This window comes from Aspergillus thermomutatus (genome assembly GCF_002237265.1).
Source record: "Aspergillus thermomutatus strain HMR AF 39 chromosome Unknown NODE_55, whole genome shotgun sequence".
NCBI lineage: Eukaryota > Fungi > Ascomycota > Eurotiomycetes > Eurotiales > Aspergillaceae > Aspergillus > Aspergillus thermomutatus.
Window position 1 is genome coordinate 88,400 of NW_020798104.1, and position 20,939 is coordinate 109,338.

At 52.6% G+C, this 20,939-nt stretch overlaps 5 protein-coding genes across 5 annotated transcripts; 3 read left to right on the forward strand and 2 right to left on the reverse strand.

Moving 5' to 3' along the window:
• Positions 1 to 4,144: 4,144 nt before the first annotated feature.
• On the reverse strand, positions 4,145 to 5,131 carry CDV56_107937 (putative short-chain dehydrogenase/reductase family protein; the record flags this gene model as incomplete). Its single annotated transcript, XM_026761556.1, has 4 exons — positions 4,145 to 4,201; positions 4,250 to 4,433; positions 4,484 to 5,023; positions 5,070 to 5,131. 4 exons carry the CDS (start codon positions 5,129 to 5,131, stop codon positions 4,145 to 4,147), a joined length of 843 nt encoding a protein of 280 aa, XP_026615890.1.
• A 689-nt stretch (positions 5,132 to 5,820) lies between these two features.
• On the forward strand, positions 5,821 to 7,501 carry CDV56_107996 (glutamine synthetase family protein; the record flags this gene model as incomplete). Its single annotated transcript, XM_026761615.1, has 5 exons — positions 5,821 to 6,256; positions 6,321 to 6,577; positions 6,624 to 6,676; positions 6,726 to 7,415; positions 7,471 to 7,501. 5 exons carry the CDS (start codon positions 5,821 to 5,823, stop codon positions 7,499 to 7,501), a joined length of 1,467 nt encoding a protein of 488 aa, XP_026615891.1.
• A 1,449-nt stretch (positions 7,502 to 8,950) lies between these two features.
• CDV56_108103 (malate synthase) lies at positions 8,951 to 10,768 on the forward strand (the record flags this gene model as incomplete). Its single annotated transcript, XM_026761722.1, has 5 exons — positions 8,951 to 9,311; positions 9,362 to 9,786; positions 9,838 to 10,038; positions 10,088 to 10,441; positions 10,490 to 10,768. The coding sequence occupies 5 exons, from the start codon at positions 8,951 to 8,953 to the stop codon at positions 10,766 to 10,768; spliced, it is 1,620 nt and encodes a 539-aa protein (XP_026615892.1).
• A 933-nt stretch (positions 10,769 to 11,701) lies between these two features.
• On the forward strand, positions 11,702 to 12,254 carry CDV56_108183 (uncharacterized protein; the record flags this gene model as incomplete). The annotated part of the gene is made up of 3 exons (XM_026761802.1): positions 11,702 to 12,093; positions 12,140 to 12,185; positions 12,237 to 12,254. 3 exons carry the CDS (start codon positions 11,702 to 11,704, stop codon positions 12,252 to 12,254), a joined length of 456 nt encoding a protein of 151 aa, XP_026615893.1.
• A 4,907-nt stretch (positions 12,255 to 17,161) lies between these two features.
• On the reverse strand, positions 17,162 to 20,444 carry CDV56_108331 (beta-glucosidase; the record flags this gene model as incomplete). The annotated part of the gene is made up of 3 exons (XM_026761950.1): positions 17,162 to 19,602; positions 19,651 to 19,822; positions 19,878 to 20,444. 3 exons carry the CDS (start codon positions 20,442 to 20,444, stop codon positions 17,162 to 17,164), a joined length of 3,180 nt encoding a protein of 1,059 aa, XP_026615894.1.
• Between the last annotated feature and the right edge of the window lie 495 nt (positions 20,445 to 20,939).

The window sequence follows — 20,939 nt, forward strand, 5'->3', positions numbered from 1 at the left end:
AACTCTATTTCAGGGAAAGAATGGGGAACGAGAATGATCTAGTGAATCCATTTTGCATCCTAGTGGTGAATACCCTGATATAATGTAGAATATTTAGTCCTTGGGTTTCCATCTTACTGTTCAGATTCATTCAGCTCTTCTTGAGGTGACTCTTTAGCCAAGAAGCCTACACATGGACTTCTGGAAGACATTCTCAGGAACATCTTGATAGTCCATGTGGTCTACACATCCACTGTCTGAGCAACATCACGGACTCACTCTTCCATCACTTCATGCAGCTCGCTTGGAACCGCAGGTGAACTTTTCGGAGACCACACCAGCAATATCTTCTTGTTGGAATAAGATACCACTTCGTTTTCTTATCCGTCCGGATTCTACCATTCTCGAAACCCTTCACGATTATTCGCTGGAGCGGCCCACAACGATGCCGTCCACAGTCAATCTCCACAAGCTACCGCTGCATACGGGTGCGGATACCTATCAGACCTGGTCAGAAGCCGTCAAAGCCTAACTGCGGAGCCAGGGGGTGTGGCGTACCGTCAATGGTTCATACAAGAAGCCGGTACTGCCGACGACTACTACCGTCACGCCGATGATGAAGCCGACACAATGGCCGCAGCAATTGCCAAAAGTGTTGACCGTGGCGACCGGGGGTTCTCTGACTTTTGGTGGAGGACAACAACGGAGGTTCGCAACATGATGTGATGCCCCTGACCCGTTTGGGCTAGGCCCATTACTTGATGGCGGACACGGTGAAGCTGAGGTACTTGATGCGCATCTTCTGGAATGAGGGCTTCTGGCGGCAGCCAGAATCGGGTGCGCGGCGTCTGCGCTTCCTGCTATTTGTGCAAAGGTGACCACCGGGACCCCTTACTCTGTCGGCTGGTCTACCTGACCCTCGACCGGTTTGGAACAGTCAGGCTACACCTTACAAACCTCGGCATCGACGGAAACACCTACAGCCGCCAGACATTGTCATCACGCAAGCATGCCAAAGGCTCAGTGGCAATTGACCAAGCAAATCTATTTGGCGATATCGCAGCTTTGGACCCCATAGCACTGGCACAATGGGCGTTCGACTACCTTAAAGCGAAGGGAGCCACTAAGAATTGGGGAGTCGAAACTTTCGAGCAGCTCCGTCGGAACGGTAAACAGAAGAAAGAGGCCGTTGACTTGACAGGACTGGCTGATTATCATGTGGCTGACCGAGATGTTTCTTGATTCCCTGGGTATCCGCTATGTTATTCGAGGGCCCATATCAATCGACCAGAGTGACGCCAGGAGGAAAGGACCCTTTCCTACTCAAGGAAAGTCTAACCAGATTGCTTGTGTTAGTTATGATGGTTGCAAACGCCTCGCCAAGTCGTTGGTTGCTATCATTTACTTCATACGCTAACCACTCTTCCTATTCCATATCCTGAATATGTCAGATGCGTTCGTCTGATGAAGCTGAGGTCACCAAACAGCAAGAGAAGGCAGAGAAAGCCATACAAGACTTGACCAGAGGAGCCGTCTGTTGGCCCCGCTCTCAGACACGATTAACAATCTTCGATTAGTGCAGGGAGGGGATATTCGGCTACGAGTCGGTATCCGATGGTGGTGCAGATCGCGAAACAACCAGACGGTTCGCTCACTTCAAGTGAGCAAAGGTTTTTAAGTAATAGAGAGATATATACTAACATATTCTAGGTGCAAACCAATTAACAGACCACGCTAAGCGGCCCACCCTTACGCTAGAGGACTTATGGCTCATGCTAGATCTAATTAAAGATACTAAGCAGCTTAAAGGGCTAGAGCCAAATGGCAGCAAGCCCCTACTATGCAAACCCACAGAGTGACAAGAGGAGGCGGCACGGAGGGTTAAACAGCGCATCCGACAGGCCTCCAAGTTCATCAAAGATGCAGCAACTGGTGGGGGTCAGGGGCTGGAACAGCCAAAGCCCCTAACCTATCGCGAACTGCGCATTGTCCAACGCTTTAATGCCACTCAGCCAGCGGACTCAGAGCAGATTGTTACCCGTGGCCGTTACTTGTTTGAAAAAGTGATGACCAATGCTGAAAACGATGATGACCTTGATGATTCTGATGTCGATCCGGACTGGTCACCAGGAGCAGAACCCTCGGATAGTGAATCAGACTATCAGTCGGCCATAGACAGTAGTGATGTCCCTCTCCATACCTGATCGCTGCGGTGCAGTAGATGACACGCAGAAGGAACCCAAAACTCGTGCTATACCACAAGCCAGGAAAAACCCACATTGTGCCAGACACCTTGTCTCACCTACCGTCCTTTGCTAAGGACGAAGACAACCCAACAACGTTGGACACGGATCCATTAGACATTCTGTTTGGCCATGCATCCCATGGAGACGAAATACAACCAACGATGATCGGTATCGCCTTGTCTGATGAGTTCAAACAGAAAGTAATCTCCGGATATCCAGAAGACCAGAGGTGGTCTCGAGTCATACGAGCAATCAAGGACAATGGAAAATCTGTTGTCCCTATTACCTTGCCATACCATCTTCGGGATAACCTACTGTATACGGCTGACGATTCTCTATGTGTACCACATTCCTTGCTCCGCGAGACGCTGCAGCTCGCACACGATGAGAATGGTCATCCCGGAGTCAATCAGACAATTGAGTTGCTTAGAGGTTTGGTTTTCAACAGGCTCAGACATTGGGTCAAACAATACGCCCACTGTCTGTTGATGAAAACTGAAAACTCCTGCGTGCAACTACTAGACCCTGTGCGTGACCTGCAGTGGGGTTTCACCAAGGATGGGAGTGAATCGATGAATCTGATTAGGACTTCCATCCATCAGTCCACTACAATCTTGTACCAGCGGGGGGTGCATCCCTAAGAACCATTTAGTATGTTTAGTACAAGCATCATGATATATCCAACAATTTCAAACCAAGTACTGTCTGAAGTAGGAAAGAATATTATTGTCATTGCCTCACGAACCCAGACTAAGGATGACCTCAAAATAGCATAAGTAGCAGTACAGATCTCTCCAGCTTCCGAAACTGCCTCTTGAAAGCATAGTCCACTTACCTTCCAAACCCTGCAGCACATAGATGAGGAAATGTAAACCAGAAACATCACCATAGTTTGAATGTTATGCTCACCATGGTTCTCGTCAAAAACCTACCTCGACTGCACTCACACTCCATCTTTGCATCCACCTCCCAGCTCAACATCTACTCCAAATACAAAATGACCACGACCTTCGACTTCAGTTCCAAGTTCCTCTCTGGACTCCCACCCAACACCCCCGAGCTGGTCGCTCCCGACATCAAAACAATCAAATCCGCTCTGCGTCGCCAAACTCTGTCAAACCCCCGAGGTCGACTTCATCATCCTCTCCTCCGTGCCACCAGACGCCATCACCCAACTGATCATTGACCCCCGTGCAGGTGGCGACCCCAAGCCCGGACGCATGTCCTACAACGCAAACTTACGCAAACTAATCGTCAAACCACCCAAGTGGCCACTGGAGATTGCAAATGGCCATCTGGTAAAGTTGATTCTGTATACGACGATCAGAACGGGTCTTGGCGAGGAACTCATCGCGATAGGCTCAGCGACGGTGGAAGATGGACCGTATGCCAAAGATCCGGATGCTTCGTACGTGGCGGATCAGATGCTGCGATGCAAATGGCCGAACTACGTTATCGAGGCGGGATTTGAGGAGATGCTTGGTCGGTTGCGGCTGCACAAGGAGTGGTGGTTCGGTCAGTCTGACGGGCAGGTGAGAGTGGTGTTGATTATTGGAGTAAGTAGGACGACGCGGAAGGTTGTCATTGAGAACTGGGCGCAGAGGGGCGGTGCTCCGGTTAAGGAGCAGGAAATTAGTGTTTCTCGAGATGGTGATGGGTTTGCTGTTGTTGGTGGGGATGCGCTGAGGATCAAATTTGAGGATCTTTTCTTGCGGCCTGCAAGTGGTGATGCAGAAGGAGATTTTGTGTTTCAGCGCGGGGAGTTGGAAAAACTGGCTGTAGCGGTTCGGCGAGGTTTGTGTTTTGAATGAGGTGTATACTACATCTGGCAGATCTGAGTTAACAATAGGGATGTGCTGATTAGGATCAAATGGTGTATTCCGATGGTATATGAACTGATAACTACTCGAGACGAAGAATCAATGGCCAAGGTTCTTAGGAGCAGCAGTCGCGGGGCCTTCAGGGGTAACGTATGCCTGTTATATGTCAGCATGATCGTCCGAGCGATCTAGTAAGAGTTATACCTTGGTCATGCCTCCATCCACAACAAAATCGCTTCCGTTGACGAAACTGCTCTCGTCGCTGGCAAGGAACACGACCGCATGTGCCTGTTCAATGGCCTCGCCGAACCGTCCTGTCGGGAAGTGAACCTCACGGCGGTGGCGCTTGGGCTGATCATCACCAAGCCAGTCTTGCAGAAGAGGAGTGCTGCATGCTGGTTAGCACATTGTTGTTCTCTGGGGATAAAGGAAACTTACTTGAGCGGGGCAGGGCACAGGGCATTGAACCGAAAGCCCTCACGAGCATGGACAATCGCCAGCTCCCGAGTCAAGGCAAGAACAGCACCCTTGCTGGCTGTGTAGGCCAGCTGAGGCGTTGCGCTTCCTACCAGAGCAACCACACTCGCCGTGTTGATAATACTACCCCTGTTCTTCTTGTGACGACGCAGACTCAGCACCGCATGCTTGCAGCCAAACCAGACACCCTTGACGTTGATATTCTGCGTCAGATCCCAGATCTTCTCCGGTGTATCGACCGCATCGGCGTCATCAGCGTGCATGATCCCCGCGTTGTTGAACATCACATCCGTTCCACCCCAGCTATCCTGGGACTCGACCATGGCCTGGACTTCAGACTCCTTGGAGACATCGCACTTGATTGTTTCGACTCGGTGCGCGTCGGGGACGACTTCTTTCACCTTGGCGAGGGCTTTCTCGAGAGCGGGGGCGGAGATATCGGCCATCAGGACGTTGGCACCTTCGCGGGCGAAGAGAATACTGGTTTCGAGACCGATGCCTCTGCGGGGGGTCAGTATGTGGATTGAGTGATTGAAAGTGGACTTACCCTGCGGCACCAGTGATGATGGCATTCTTGCCTTGGAGTCTTCCTCGAGGAGCAGAGGCCATTTTGTCTGTGAAGCCTGCGATCAGTGACTGCAGTCTGGATGATGTGGGGTAATCAATAGATACGACAAGGCCGTGTGAAGGGGAAGAGGTCTTACTATGAAGCTTGGGAAGAGGCCAGGAAACGATAGACAACCTATGGCAGCGATTGAGCACTCAAGACACTATCGAGGAAAGACGGTCAGGAGTCGAGACAACGCAGCGGGACACCGTGACACAGCTTCGACGCGGGGCAGTGGTGGATCGAATTATCTAATCGGCGGATGACCAGTGACGATAACAGCTGGCGATAACCATGCTCCATAGGTCAGCAAGAAATATAGATACTGGACAGAAAGGCTTCTTCTATTCATCTAATCGATTATTTAGACAAGAGACTACTCCAAAAATAACTACCATGAATCGATTATCAGCATCGGCTCATACCCTGTCCCTGTCCCTGTCCCTGTCAGCTATCAGTATCCCTGCAATCGGACCGACGTGGCCAACCGTCGATAAGCTCCGATAACGAGCACGACTAGTGCCTAGGTACCTTAGGCTCTCACTGGCGGCTGCTTATCTCCACACTCGACACGGACCCGCATCTTACGCATCTCCAACCCCCTTCTACCACGCCGTCGTGAGTTCATTGCCTGTCCAGAGTGGCACCTACAGACTCAAATTAACATCCCAGGACCTCCCCTCAAAATACCATGTCCGCGTCCACATCCTCCTGCGAAGTGACCCTCGAGAACGTCGCCGAGATCCTCAAAAATGACACCAAGGTCAAGCTGGCAGGTGTCGACGTGGACGGCCAGCTGCGCGGCAAGCTCGTCTCCAAGAAGAAATTCCTCTCCGTCGCCGCTGATGGCTTCGGATTCTGCTCGGTGATCTTTGGCTGGGACATGCACGACCGGACATACTTTAAAGAACTTACGATCAGTAACAAGGAGAATGGATACCGGGATCTCGTCGCGGTGCCTGATCTGGGCAGCTTTCGGCGAATCCCTTGGGAGAACGATATCCCTTTCTTTCTTGTCAGCTTTCTTGATCCGGAGACGAGGGAACCTGTTTGTGCTTGTCCGCGGGGGCTGCTGAAGACGGTGCTTAGTAAGGCGGAGGCAGCGGGATACCGTGCTATGGCCGGGGGTAGGTTGGACTGGTCTGCTTGAGTTCCCCATTACGTTCGAAATGCTTACTGATTGATATGCAGCGGAGTATGAGTTTTACCAATTCCGCGCACCAGGCGACCATCCCACACCCGAACGGAATGCCTCCGCAACCGCCGCCTTCCTCAAAGAGAACCCGGTCGAAGCGCTGCCTGCGCTGACGGAGGGGATGTTTGGATACAGTCTCACTCGCCCCGTACACAATCAGGATTACTTCTACGGCGTGTTTGACGCATGCGAGCAGTTCAGTTGTGAGATTGAGGGATGGCACACGGAAAGCGGGCCCGGTGTATTTGAGGCTGTGAGTTGTCCTTGGCGGCTGAGCAGTGCGTAGTTGACACGTCTAGGCATTGCAATTCGGGGAAGCCAAGGAAATGGCAGACAAGGCTGGGTTATTCAAGTGAGTCGGTCGTTGCGTACGTAGCTCCGGGCGACTGCTGACCTTTCAGATACGTGGTCAAGTCCATCGGCGCCAAACATGGCATCACGCCAGCATTCATGGCAAAACCACGCCAAGGTTTGCCCGGCAACAGCGGACACATGCATATCTCGCTAGTTACGAAAGATGGAAAGAATGCTTTCCTTCGCCCTACGCCCGACCCATCGCCGCCCTATCCAGACGTAGCGCACCTCTCCGATTTGGGAAGACACTTCTTGGCAGGTATCCTGACCGGCCTTCCGGATATCATGCCTCTTTTTGCACCGACGATCAACTCATACAAGCGGCTGGTGGAGAACTTCTGGGCCCCGGTTACCGTATCCTGGGGTCTGGAGCACCGGGCCGCTTCCATCAGGCTGATCACCCCGCCCACATCCAGCCCGAAAGCAACTCGATTCGAGGTGCGCGTGCCGGGAGCAGACGCGAACCCGCACTTTGTCCTAGCCGCTATCGTCGCATTGGGTTGGCGCGGCGTCGAAAAGAAGCTGGAGATTCCCGTCCCGCCTCTGTCCAAGGGCGAGGACATGGGTGGTGCCAGCGATCAAGGCGTTCGTTTGGCCAAGTCATTGAAGGAGGCGACGGTTGCATTCATGCGCAAAGACAGCGTCGCACGAGAGGTATTTGGTGATGCATTCGTGGAACACTTTGGGGGGACCCGAGAACATGAGGTGCACCTGTGGGAGGAAGCGGTGACTGATTGGTTTGTGTTCTCTCCACATGCATGACAACTGAAATTATGCTAACACAGCTGACAGGGAGGTGCGACGGTACATTGAGACGGTCTGAACGAGTCTGATGCCCCTACGGTCCAAGGCGGTTGTAAATATCACTTCTAGTCTTTTTACCTTGATCATGCTGTACTTTCCAATTGATGTCTGAGCGTGTTGTGGGTTGATTGATACCATCCAGATAGTATGAAGTACTCCGTAAAGCTTGATAAATCCTCTCTCTCTGGCACTCATCATTCAAGTCTGAAACATAGACCCCGTTTGCTCCCGAGAGTAATCAGATCGGAATGTGGCCCGGAAGCTAGAGCTTCTTGTTCTCGAGCTACAGAATATCACATGCAGCGACCATCACATGTCAACACGCAAGGTCGCAAATGCCGTCAATCGCTAGATATAACAGTTCGGTTACGGAGTCAGTATTCAGCCAAAGAATAATCTGTATAGTTGATATTGAGATTTCTCAGGGATGTCTCTTGAGTGTTGGGTGGTGAGTTGTGACGTTGATAGTAGGTAGTCCTGAAGATTGACTCCATCGGGACAAGTCGGGCAGGGCAGCCTGAGGCAGCGACTAGGCCGAAACGCAAGATGCAGGGTTCAGGCCCAGATCATACTGACGTCGAACCGCGGCTGCCAACGCCCAGTGGGAGATCTCGGGCATGCGGGAGAAATCCCTCGGTTGATTTGATTCGGAACTGGAGATGATACCTTCAGTCATGAACTGTTAGTCTGTATTGAATAGGTATTGACCAGTGCACCGAAAGAGCCGAACAATTTATCCATTTATACTACTCCAAGCGAGCAACTGGTCTTGAATATGTTCAATGATTATATATAGTAATAGTAATAGCAGCGGATGATAGTACTTGTGCCGATATCGATCGGTATACGGCGGCCCCCGGGTGAGGGGAAGCGTCAGACACCTCAGGCAGGACGCGGGGAGTCGGCCGAAAGATCAGGACGCGCTAGTAAGATAAATGGTAATTTATCTTTCCGCATCCGTCTTAGTGCGAGAGATGTCCGCGGGAAAGTCATGTGACCGGCCCAAGCTCCTCTCGAGCTTCCCCCAAAGAGGTCAACTTCCGCTCATCCAGCGCTGGTTGTGCACGATGACTGGCTGTTTGTCCATCAGTGATAGGAGGTTTTCCACAGTTTCCCTCAGAAACGCTTCCCCATATCATGAGAGTAACTTACAGATTACAGCTGGATGACTGGAATGGAAGTGGGTGGCTTACCGATGCCCTGCAAGGTTTCCATAGTTCGCCCATGGTTGGTCCAAACTTCCAATGGGCCGCGGTTGTTCATCGTTCTGACGTATTCTCCGTTCTTGCTCCCGAAGAAACTATGCATGCGTCCTTCTTATATATTGTCTGGTCTAGACGCTGTGCTCTGATTTCTTCTCTTCTTCCTTCTTGAACTTTATTTGGGTGACTTCTCTTCATCCATCACATCATCATCAGCCATCCATCATCATTGGAGAGAGTAGTATTGGACGACCCCCAATATCAACATGAGCCAAATCGAAGTACAGCTCAAGGATGTCGCCATCCTGGGCGCCGTGAATAACGAGCATCGCAAGATTCTCACCAAGGAGGCCTGCGCTTTCCTCGCCATCCTCCACCGCACCTTCAATGCTACCCGGAAAGCTCTCCTCCAGCGCCGTATCGATCGCCAGGCCGAGATCGACAAGGGCCATCTGCCTGACTTCCTCCCGGAGACCAAGCACATTCGTGACAATGACGCCTGGAAGGGTGCTCCTCCCGCGCCCGGTCTGGTTGACCGTCGTGTGGAGATCACTGGTCCCACGGACCGCAAGATGGTCGTCAACGCTCTGAATGCGGATGTCTGGACTTATATGGCGGATTTCGAGGGTGAGCCACTTTGCATTTGGCTAGATTCGAAGGCAGACTGACAGCCATAGACTCGAGTGCCCCCACCTGGTCGAACATGATCAACGGCCAAGTCAACTTGTACGATGCCATCCGCCGTCAGGTCGACTTCAAGCAGGGAAACAAGGAGTACAAGCTCCGCACAGACCGCACCCTTCCCACCCTGATCGCCCGTGCTCGAGGCTGGCACCTTGACGAGAAGCACTTCACCGTTGACGGCGAGCCTATCTCCGGCAGTTTGTTCGATTTTGGTCTCTACTTCTTCCACAACGCCAAGGAGCTGGTTGCTCGCGGCCACGGTCCTTACTTCTACCTCCCCAAGATGGAGTCTCACCTCGAGGCCAGACTCTGGAATGACGTCTTCAACCTCGCTCAGGACTACATTGGCATGCCCCGCGGAACCATCCGTGCTACCGTGCTGATTGAGACCATCACTGCTGCTTTTGAGATGGATGAGGTGAGTTTCACGATACTCTACAGCTCGCTCGCTCTGTACTGACATGCGCAGATTATCTATGAACTGCGTGACCACAGCTCTGGTCTCAACTGCGGCCGCTGGGATTACATCTTCTCCTTCATCAAGAAGTTCCGCAAGCACCCCAACTTTGTCCTTCCCGACCGCTCCGACGTCACCATGACCGTGCCTTTCATGGATGCCTATGTGAAGCTGCTCATCAAGACTTGCCACCGCCGTGGTGTTCACGCTATGGTAAGCCTCGCTGCCCCCGATCAAGCAAAGAAGAAACTGACCATCGCAGGGTGGTATGGCTGCTCAGATCCCCATCAAGGACAACGCCGCCGCCAACGACAAGGCCATGGAGGGCGTGCGCGCCGACAAGCTGCGTGAGGTCCGCGCCGGCCACGACGGTACCTGGGTCGCTCACCCCGCTCTCGCCGCCATTGCCTCCGAGGTCTTCAACAAGTACATGCCTACCCCCAACCAGCTGTTTGTCCGCCGGGAGGACGTCCACATCACCGCCAACGACCTGCTCAACACCAACGTTCCTGGCAAGATCACTGAAGAGGGTATCCGCAAGAACCTGAACATCGGTCTCTCGTACATGGAGGGCTGGCTCCGCGGTGTTGGCTGCATCCCTATCAACTACCTGATGGTATGTCTCCTTTCCACTTTTTATTTGCGACAGACTAACCGAGAGTAGGAGGACGCCGCTACCGCCGAAGTGTCCCGGTCTCAGCTCTGGCAGTGGGTCCACCACCAGGTCACCAGCTCCGAGGGCAAGAAGATCGACAAGGCCTACGCTCTGCGTCTGCTCCAGGAGCAGGCCGACAGCCTGGCCGCCAAGGGCCCTAAGGGTAACAAGTACCAGCTGGCGGCCCGCTACTTTTCCAGTCAGGTGACGGGTGAGGATTATGCGGACTTCCTTACCAGCCTGCTGTACAATGAGATCTCGACCACGGGTACTGCGTCGAAACTGTGAGCATTCGGATGACAGATTGCATGATTGATGATTCCCCTGTACTGTACATTTTTAGCATCAATATATTGGTTTGAGTAATTTTCCAAGTTATCCTGTAGATCGATAGACACAAACTGTGGCAACCAGAAAATGGCTTGATCTTTTGACGTATTATCAGAGACAATTGCAAAGGCTGTATCTGTTCAGCACATTGTAGATACAGGCTGACAAGACCGAAGCAAGAAATCACTTCACTAGCTCAAACAAGTCGGACATTCATCGACTCATCTTGATGTTCAAGACAACGAAGAAGCGATGTGACCGTTTTCGAACCAATCGAATTAATGTTCCATCACAACGAGTCACCAAGTCGAGATTCTTTGTATCATAATGCCATTGTGCATGCCTCGCTTTGTCTTTTCCTCGACTGTCTTTCTTTGTTCGCAGAGCCTCGGGCTGTTCCCTCGCTGCGGAAGTGACTTAGACAATGCCTTTGACACGGGATGTCTCGATCCATCCGGTGTAAAAGACATCTCTTCCCTCGCAGCTTCTCTACTCGTATGCCATCCTTCGTGTCTCCGATGTCTCTTGGTATCGTGTCTGGGACATCTGTCTTCATCTTTCAGGTCAAGATGTCTCTTTACAAGACATCGCCGTCGCGTTCAGCCGTTGTATCAAAATGCTGATAGATGTCTAGTATCGACAAGATTGTGTCTCATCTTCTGCTCGCGATGGATATAAATTTCGTGAGAAATCCCGTCAAGATGGACTTTCTTCTTCATCACCATCATCCTTTTGGATATTCTTACTCTTGACTCTTCTCTCTGCTCTGTTCCTGTTCGAACTACGCATCTACAACAACCACAACCGCATAACCTCCACGCCTTCAATGGCCACTTTCTACCTCTTCTATCAAGTACACAAAAACGGTAGGACAGACAAAGATAAATCACAATGTCCTCCCAACAGCCCACCGACTACCACGACCCCTCCGCCGCCCGCATCATCCCCGTCGACGACTGCCCAACCTACGAAACGGGCTACAGACCCAACCTCCACGGCCAACGCACCTGGTGGGTCTTCTGCCCGGTGACCGGCCTCTTCCAGAACGACTACTCCCTCCTCGGCGCCATGATCGAGTGCGTCGCGCGCGGCCAGGCCACCTTTGCGCCTGCCTGGGACCGCACCTTCGCGGGCGGGATCTGGTATGATTTCGATTGCAGTGCTGATGTTCTGGAGATGCAGCAGCTGATGGGTGCGGCTATTAGTGATATGCAGAGACGGCTCGAGACCTATATGTATACGAGTGATGGGCAGATCGGGTATAAGCCTGCCTTGGGGTTTCGGTAGGTGGGTATTTGGTGTTTGGTGATGCTGATGCTGACGGTATAGATTGAGAGTCTGGTTGGGTGAGGAGGATGAGGGGATTGGGAGATTGGTAGGTATGTTTCCTTGGTTGTTGGTATTGCTGGTTTGGTTTGTTGCGCAGTTGGTTTTGTTTGGTTGAGTTGCTGCTTGAGTTATCATGTCATTGCTGGTTCGGGTATTGTTTGATCTGCTCGACTGCTATCCGATGCGCTCCTTTGAATTACGACAATGAATTGAGTTCTTCGACGCGAATGTTCCCAATACTGAGAAGTAATATGTAGCTGGCCGTAGGACGTAACGCATAAGATATGGAAGTACCCAGCGGAGGAAAATGTCCAGGTGTTGCAAACGCAGAACCCTAATTGATGAACAAGATGCTGTTGCAACAGGCAAGAATGTCAGTCTGTTCTAAAGGCAATACTTGAGAAAGTATCTACAACAGAAGTCTTGAGAGCTCGATAAGCTCAAACTCAAGATTAGTCTTGCCCAGTAGAATTGCCATTTTTCACGTTCTTGGTGTGCTACGCTATGGGATGTTACTTCTCGTCGAGTTCTCATGAGCTTGGAACCGTTCTTTAGATGCAATTCAACAGCTCAGTGAGTGAGCTGTGTCTGATGGCTCATAATCGTAGTGTCTTATTGCGCCTCGATGTTTAGAGTTACAGGACCTGTACAATAGTACTTCTTACGATAATAGTTATTTGTCGGCCCTGACCCGGCCTAGACGCGAGTACGCTTGGTAACTGCAGGTTTACACTCGGTGAATGGCAGAGTTAGTCACTAAGATCATATATCTACATCGCGTCGATATATGCTGGGTTGAAGGATCACTGTATATGGTTGTAAGACTTGCCATTGAAGCAAAGGCCACAACCTCCATGTCCTTAGACTCGAGGATTGAAGACAAGAGGAATCCTCTATGGACACTAATCATGAAAAGGCCAGAAGGGAAAAAGCAAGCAGTATCCATTGAAAAGACATACAAAGCCCTAACACCCTTATTTCTCCTGCAGAAATGCAATGATAACTCATCTATCACAAAATCTCTCCAATCTGTGCAACATCCTCTTTCCAAACAACCCAATTCCTATCCTCAAAAAACGCTCAGAATCCTCACTCCTTTTCCTCAACTGGTTTGGCATCAGCCGCATCACTGCGTGTGGCATTCATTGCAATGTCACCGATCTTCACGATCTCCCACTCTCTCCAGCCGGGGACCAGCTCCTTCTCTACCATCACAAAATTGCGACCCATGCCCTCCCCCTCCGCATGGTAATTGGAGGGGAAGAAAGGATTTCTTAGCTCTCGTCCCTTTTGCACGGGGTACGGCAGGAGAAAGGCCTGTTTCCCCAGGTAGCCCTGGTCATGGAGTCGTTGCACCAGTTCTGCGAGCTGCGTCGCGTATGGATAACCCTGTACCGTTGCCGGGGTCTCCGTCGCGCCGATGAACCAGTTTTCTTCATTTCCGCATTTGAGAACGGTGAAGCGGTAGGAATGCTCGCCGTCGACGCGGGAGTCTGATGTTCTGCTGTGGCGCTTGATAGTGCGGCCATAGTAGCCAGTGATGCGCCTGAGGTTGAATAGCGTATCCTCGCCCTTTCTGTGCTTGAAGGTAGAGGCGTGCTGCTTACTTAGCCATGCATGTCTTGCAAGAAAGGAATGGGACGGGTGACATACGTTTTGGAAATGGAAGTGGAGCACAATCCACTGGTCTCGTTTGTGACGCTGGTACTTCGCCGCGTCTGCCCCCAGTGTCCCTATTTCGGTACCAATCCAGTACCCGATTTCTAGTAATGGGCCCTGGTATCTTCCTCCTCCTCGGGCATCTGAGTAATCTTCCCACCTTGCACTATGCAAGGTGAGGCCGCCATCAAGCGCCCCTGTAGGATGTCCCCAAGCGGGGCATCCCTTCGGGGCCTTCCGGGGCTTGACTCGGTGCCTGCGTTCTATGAGACTTGATACAATCCTTGAGGTTAGGGCTTCTCACCAGTCTCGTAGCTTGACGCCCCGAAGCTACTGAGGGAGCTTTGTTGCCCTTGGGAAATCCTTCTGCGGTGGAAGGGAATCGGTGCGCTAGCCATGGCAGGTCAACCCGTCGACAACTAGTGTCTTGACGCTGCGTTTGTATGAAATGAAATATCTCGAAGATGTCAAGGCTCTTGATGCTGATGTATGTATCATAAGCTGATAGCTGAGTATCGTGATACTCGATATATGGAATGGGGAGGGGAGTAGAGTTGAAGAAGTATAAGCAGTCATATCTTGTATACTCCATACAATAGCCTGAGGCTATCCAACCCTCCATTATCTATAGAAAACCAGTTATTAGACGGGAATATCCGCTTGTTGAGCGAGCTGTCTCGGGGCATGACTGCTTGATGTATACCACGAAACGGAGATATCCGGTCGTCGTGGTCATCTGTCTCGAGGTGACGCTGTCGTATACTCGCCAGTGAATTACTGGCAGTTTGGATATGAGGGAGATACTGGCAATCATGTATGTACATTGTATTCTAGGCTCCTGTCGACTGGCTGCAGATGAGGAAAGTGGAAGGGCATCGAGACGTGGAATGGTTTGCATGGTTTCACACTCGGCCTGGAATGAGTACTATATGGAATACTTGTCTGCGGGCTTATACTCAAGTAGAAAGTGAAGCTCCAGTCGCCTGAGACGTGCGGCTAGTAGTAAGGTCAAGTCATGATAGACTGGGGCGGATGGCATGTAGATTACTATTCACCAGCCAAGAATATCAATTGATGAAGGAAGGAAGGAATGAAGATGCTGATATTGCTACCTATCTAAGAGAGAGAGGGCTGGGCTATATACCCTAGTAGATAGCCCTAGCAAACACGGAAGAATGGTTAGGCTGTCTGACAAAGAGCAGAGCCTCCAAGAAAAGAGTCTTTGTGAGAATGCCAGCTAAAGATGATGGGTGTGTAGGTATGCATGCTACTCGAATGACAGTAGCCTGCACTCTAAAGCCAACAGCTATATACCTGACTAATTCGAACCGATAGAAGCAATGATCGATACATTGACAAAATAAGAGACCGATGGTATACCGCCAATAGCACAATCAACTCGAGTAGAACAAACCCAACTGAGAAGCGATAAATGTATGTTGTAGCTGCCCGGCCCATGAGACCACGGAAACCTACCCCCTCATATTCAACGAAAGAGTTCATTCATAGACCTATATTTCCCAGACGTGAATAAGCGAGCTGATAAGCTCTGAGTCGTTGGCAGGCTCCCCTGTGGCTCTGGACTGGTCGTCATTTAGTTGTAATGGGCGGGTGCAATAGCGCAGAGCCTCTGAAGTCGGGGAGTTACAGCGCACATGGTGTTGTCGATGAACTAGGGATACGAGATGCCATGTTACAGTTTATCTTTTGTGTCAAGGTCTAGGCAATGACTTCTCACTTCTCAGGAACTTGATCATCATATCCGGGGAGAGCTCAAGGGCTTACGAAGACACGGGACGAGATCTTGTACAACTCTTTCATATGCTGCAGCACGGAGCAAGGTAAGCGTTTGAGCTAGTGTACTTGATTATAGACGAACCGGCTGTCTAGCGTCAGAGACGACACAACTCCAAAGCTATCCTACAGTCCAGCAACATACACCCCCGTCAGTTCACCTCGTCAGGTACCACACACTAGATATACTCCCAAGCCGCAGCCCCAGAAGCATTAACCGGCACCGCCAAAGCATCAAACCCCAGGCATCCAGCCCCAGCCGTGCCATTCGCAACCGCCGCATAAACCTGCCAGTGCGTGGCCGTCCCGTTCCTCCGGGGACAAGCCACGAACCCACTCGCCCCCTGGCCCGTGTACGTGAAGTGCCCGAACTGCGGGCCGGGGGTATACGCGAACGGACCGGTGGATGAGCCGGGCGGGATGTAGCCCGAGTGAGGCGTGGTGAAGCGCAGGGCCCCGCGGGGGTCGACGTAGATGCGCTGGCCGCCGGGGACGGCGACGTCCTGGAGTTGGGTTAGTGGGTGGTGGACTGGGGATGGAAGGGGAGAGGGGAAGTACCAGGGCAGTCTCGCTGGCGAAGCGGGTGGATGTGCCTGGGGGACAGCCGCCCAGTTGCTCGATGTTCTCCGGGCAGTAGGTGGAGGGGGACTCGCCGAGCCAGAAGCCGCCGTGGGCGGCGTTCATGGGGAGGAAATGGATGGGCGAGGCGGAGCGGGCGGACATGACGGAGAATTTGCTGTTGGCATTGCTGTTGCCATTGCTGCGGGTGGGGATGCTGGCGGCAGAGGCCAGGGTGAGGAGAGAGAAGAGAGCTGGGATCTTCATTTTTAATCCTTGTAGTTGTAGTTGTAGCCGTACAAAGATGGTGGGTAGGATTGCTGTTCAGATGTTGAGAGTACGGAGGAGGTTTATATACCATCCTCTCCAGCACTAACTGGATCAAGCACGACGTGCTGGAAAAACCAGATGTCTGATCAGCAAACGCGAAACTCCATTTCATCATCCCGGATCCATTTCTTCTGCCGCGAGACAGACGCCTTGCCCCATGCAGCATCTCGAGCGCCCATCTCCACTTGGCCCTGACGATCCTTCTCGGTCTCCGTCTCTATTCTACCGCGGGCCCTGGCAGTTGCTAAGATTGAAACAGATAGACGGCTGATCATGCTACATTGTTGCGGTACACGGCACGGATAATCAGGTTTTTCGGTAGAGTACGAGAGAGAAATGATCCGGCAATGGACATGGCCGAAGGTGCAGAAAGGACGATGATCGACAGTACTCCACTCCGTGTCTCGGAATGAGTACCCTTCTAGTCAATCAATAGCTTCAAACCCTGGGCTCTGCCATTGGACAATAGTCAGTAATAGCCCCTCAGGGTCCAGTGCTTCGCCTCTCGCTGCCGAAAACTCACCGTTGAGCTGGAAGGTTCGGCACCGCCACAGATCCACTCTGGCGCTCATGGCAATAAGAGCGTGTTTGATTGCTGAGAATAGCCTGCTGTGGCATTGCTTGATCTATTCCATGTTTGACATTGTATGTACAAGAGTTAGTCTATAGAACTGGTAAAACTCAATACTCCCCCATCAATGGCAGATCGCGAGAACTCCGTCCCACCCATATCTGGAATTTGCCCTCCGGCATCACCCAGTTCTGCTCGCGCGTGCTCCAGTAGCTCAGGTCCTTCCGGCTGAGTGTCATCTGCACCTCGCGTCGCTCACTGGGCTCCAGCTCGACCTTGGTGAAGTTCCGCAGAACGCGCTCGGGAAACTCGATCTTCACCCTCTCCTTCTGTTTCTTCCCGGGCTTCTCTGCGTCAGAGTCCACCTCTACCCAATCCCCCTCCTCGGTCACATCTGGCGGAAAGGATACATATACCTGGACCACCTCCTGTCCCTTGCGATCCCCCGTATTGCTCACTTGAACTTTTACACGTACCATCTCCTCGTATAGCGCGGGGTTGCCACCCGCTCCACCCCCGGCCGGCGACGGACTTTGAGTCTGATTGTAGCCCTTGGGGTAGAATGAATAGTTGCGCGGCGCCGTTCCGTCCAGGTTCGGAAGGTAGGGATAGATGTACTTGAAGACTGGCTGGAAACCAGCCGGAAATAACGCCGATGCAGGATCCGGAAGGCTGGTATCATACACGGGTGGAGACACGGCGTCTGCCGGCCGCGGGGGTGACGATCGCGACTTTCTCTGCAGCGAGCTGATGCTGAGATCCGACAGCTCAAACGTGGTGTACGACAAACCGAACCCGAATTCGAAGCGCGGCGTGATGTTATGCCGGTCAAAATGCCGGTAATCGACGTACAGAGCGTCCAAAAAGTCTACCTGGGGCACCGGTGCGTTGGGCTCGTATAATACCTGCGCGCCAGGCCCATAGTCCTCCAGACTCTTCCCAATTGTGTACGGCAATCGACCACTCGCATCCACGTCGCCAAACAGCACGTCCATCAGTGCATTCCCGCTCTCCTGTCCGGGCAGGTTGGCGAGAAGGACGGCGTGCACGCCTGGGAGACCGATCCACGACTCCATGACGACCGGACCGACCGCGTGAATGACAACCACTGTCTTCCCCTGTCCACCACCGCAGTTGTTCGCCACGCTGTGGATCAGCGTATCGCCTCCTTTCTGCAGAAAAAGGTCGTTTCGGTCGCCATGAATTCCGCCTGCGGAAATGAACCCCTCTCCTGAGTCTGCATTCACAAAAACAAGGCACAGGTCTTTGTCAACCGAGTCCGACGGCTTGACGGCATTGCGCAGGTATGCGGTGCTCTCTATTTCCGTCGACCATGCGGATTCCAGCGCCTCGATAGGACTGACAAGGTACGGAAACTCCACGGTTCCGCTGCCCCAGCCGGTAGCCAGGGTGCCCTGGTTGCAACCCCGGTCAGGGCAAGCATTAGGACCCAAGGCCGGTCCGGCGTCGTCACCGTAGATACCAACGCGGAGAATGCCGCCGGATGGACTCGACGCGTTGCGCGACAGCGGAAGCGTGTGATCGACGTTCTTCAGCAGCACCGTCCCTTCCGCCGCAACCTTCCTTGCAATAGTGCTATGCGCCTCCGGCCCAGTGCCCTGGACGTCAACGTAGTGGTTCACCACAGCATAGGCCTCATCGTTGCTTCCCGTATGCAGCCACCCAACCTCGTCGTTGGTCCAAGAAGAAAAATTAGGGCCGCCGTTGCCCTCGGGCGGCGGACGTTCCCAGGTGTCCTGCTCAAACTGATACCACGCGGCCACAATTCGAGTGACCATGTCGTTGAGTCGCTCCACAGGAATGGACGTGTTGAGCACTGCTCTCGTCAGTTCACTACCCCAGAGAGACCTGCCGTCCATCCAGTGCAGACCGTCCCCAGGCATGCTCATGTCGAGGCCGCCCAGGGCGCTGTTGATGCCAGATCGCTGGGCCAGCCAGTCAGACTGCACGAATCCTTGAAAGCCCAGTTCATCCTTGAGGATACCATTCAAGAGTTTGCTATTTTCGCAGGCGTGGCTGTTGTTCACCATTTGATAAGCGCACATGACACTAGCCACGTCGGCTCTCACACTCTCGGCAAACGGCCACGCAAAGACTTCGTGCAGGGCACGATCGCCCACGTTGGACGATAAAGCAGTGGGAATCCCCCACTCAAACGGCTGCCGGAAATGTTCCTGCTCATTCATCACAAAATGCTTCGCCGTCGCCATGACTCCGTTGCTCTGAATCCCTCGGATGGTTTCCGCAGCAGCCACACCTTGAAGCACAGGGTCAGAGCCGAATCCTTCCCAGTTGCGCCCACCCGCAGGCATCATTCCCAAGGGGCCCATCGACGGCCCCAGGAGGACATTCACCCCTTTCATCCGAGCCTCTCGCCCCATGGCGACGCCCCGCTCGCGCATGAGCTCTCGATTCCACGTAGATCCCGTTGTAATACCCGCCGGAAAGGCAGACACATGGTCGGCAAAGCGTAGACCTTGAGGACCGTCCTGTAAGCACAATGAGGGGAATTTAACGATATCGGCGGGGCCTGAGCAATCAGCATGTATTCGGTATAGTCACAGTCGACCATGCGTACCGGTGTTTCCAACACACATCCCCATCTGCCAGCCGCTACCAGTTGTGATATTGACCTTTTCAATGAGCGTCATATTCCGGACCAAGCTCTGCGCCTTCTTATAACTCTCCTCCCAGTGCTTGAGCGTCCCTCCCTTCGGCGACGGAAACCACGAATCAGACGGTAGCATCGGCTAGACAACCATCAGCCCCCATCCCAGCCCAAAACGAAAGTCCTACAGCACTCACCCAAACCTTCGGCTCCTGCCTATGCGACACCGCAAAACTCAAAAACCCCCAGACCACCACCACCAACGCAACGATGACAGCGACCAGCGTCCGCCACCAAATCCGAGCGTACTTGACCGGCGTCCACGCCTTGAGCCTCCCGCGCCGCCGCTTCAGCTTGTCCTTCAGCTTGTATCGGAGTGTCCCCTCCTTGTCGGAGTCGAGATCGTCCGAGTCGTCGACGAGATCATACTGTTTCGAGGCGGAGAGGAGCTCCTGCTCTGCTTCCGTGATGCTGTCGAGGTACGTCTCGACGCCGCCGTCATCGCGGATGACGGGGATGAATGCTGAAGAATGGTGGGAGCCGTAGCGGCCGACCGGGCGGAGTTTGTAGTTGCCTTGTTTTTCAAGGTCGGAGTCCGAGTCCGAGTCGGCGAATTCGGAGGGTGAGCGGAATGAGGAAACTTCCTCGGGGATGGCTTCGTGGAGGGGTGCGTAGCGTTGTTTGCCCTTGGACGTCGAGCTCCTGTCGTCGGTTTTGAGGTGGTCCCTGAAGCTTCCGCCGTGGGTGGAATCCGGGGGAGGCATGGTGCCGGGTTTAGGGTAGGGAGGGCATTGATTTAGCAGAGGATTTGTCTGTGCAGACTGAGAGAGGGGGGGGATAGATAATGAAGGAGAAATGTACAAGTAAGTGACAGGTCGGAATTGGATCATTCGCTGTTGATGGATGAAGGTGGAAAGAGGAGAGAGCTACCCGCCAATCAGATGAGAGCTGCATCTCCTATATGAAGATCCCCTATGCGCCGCTGGCCATCTTTCTACTTGATTTACAAATATGATACTCATAATATGTTGGAGGAACAGTAAGGTATTTAAACCCCTATTGCAGCACAAGGAAATGCTCAGCTTCTATAACTAATAGTCAGGAGAGATGGCTGAATATTATGACAACGATGGCTGACTTCGAGCCATGATAGACACGGTTGATGGATCAAGGAAGAATATATCGCGTGCCAGGCATTAGCAAAAGTCTATAGGTTCAGGTCTCTATCTATATGTTCACCAGCTTAGACAGCACTATAA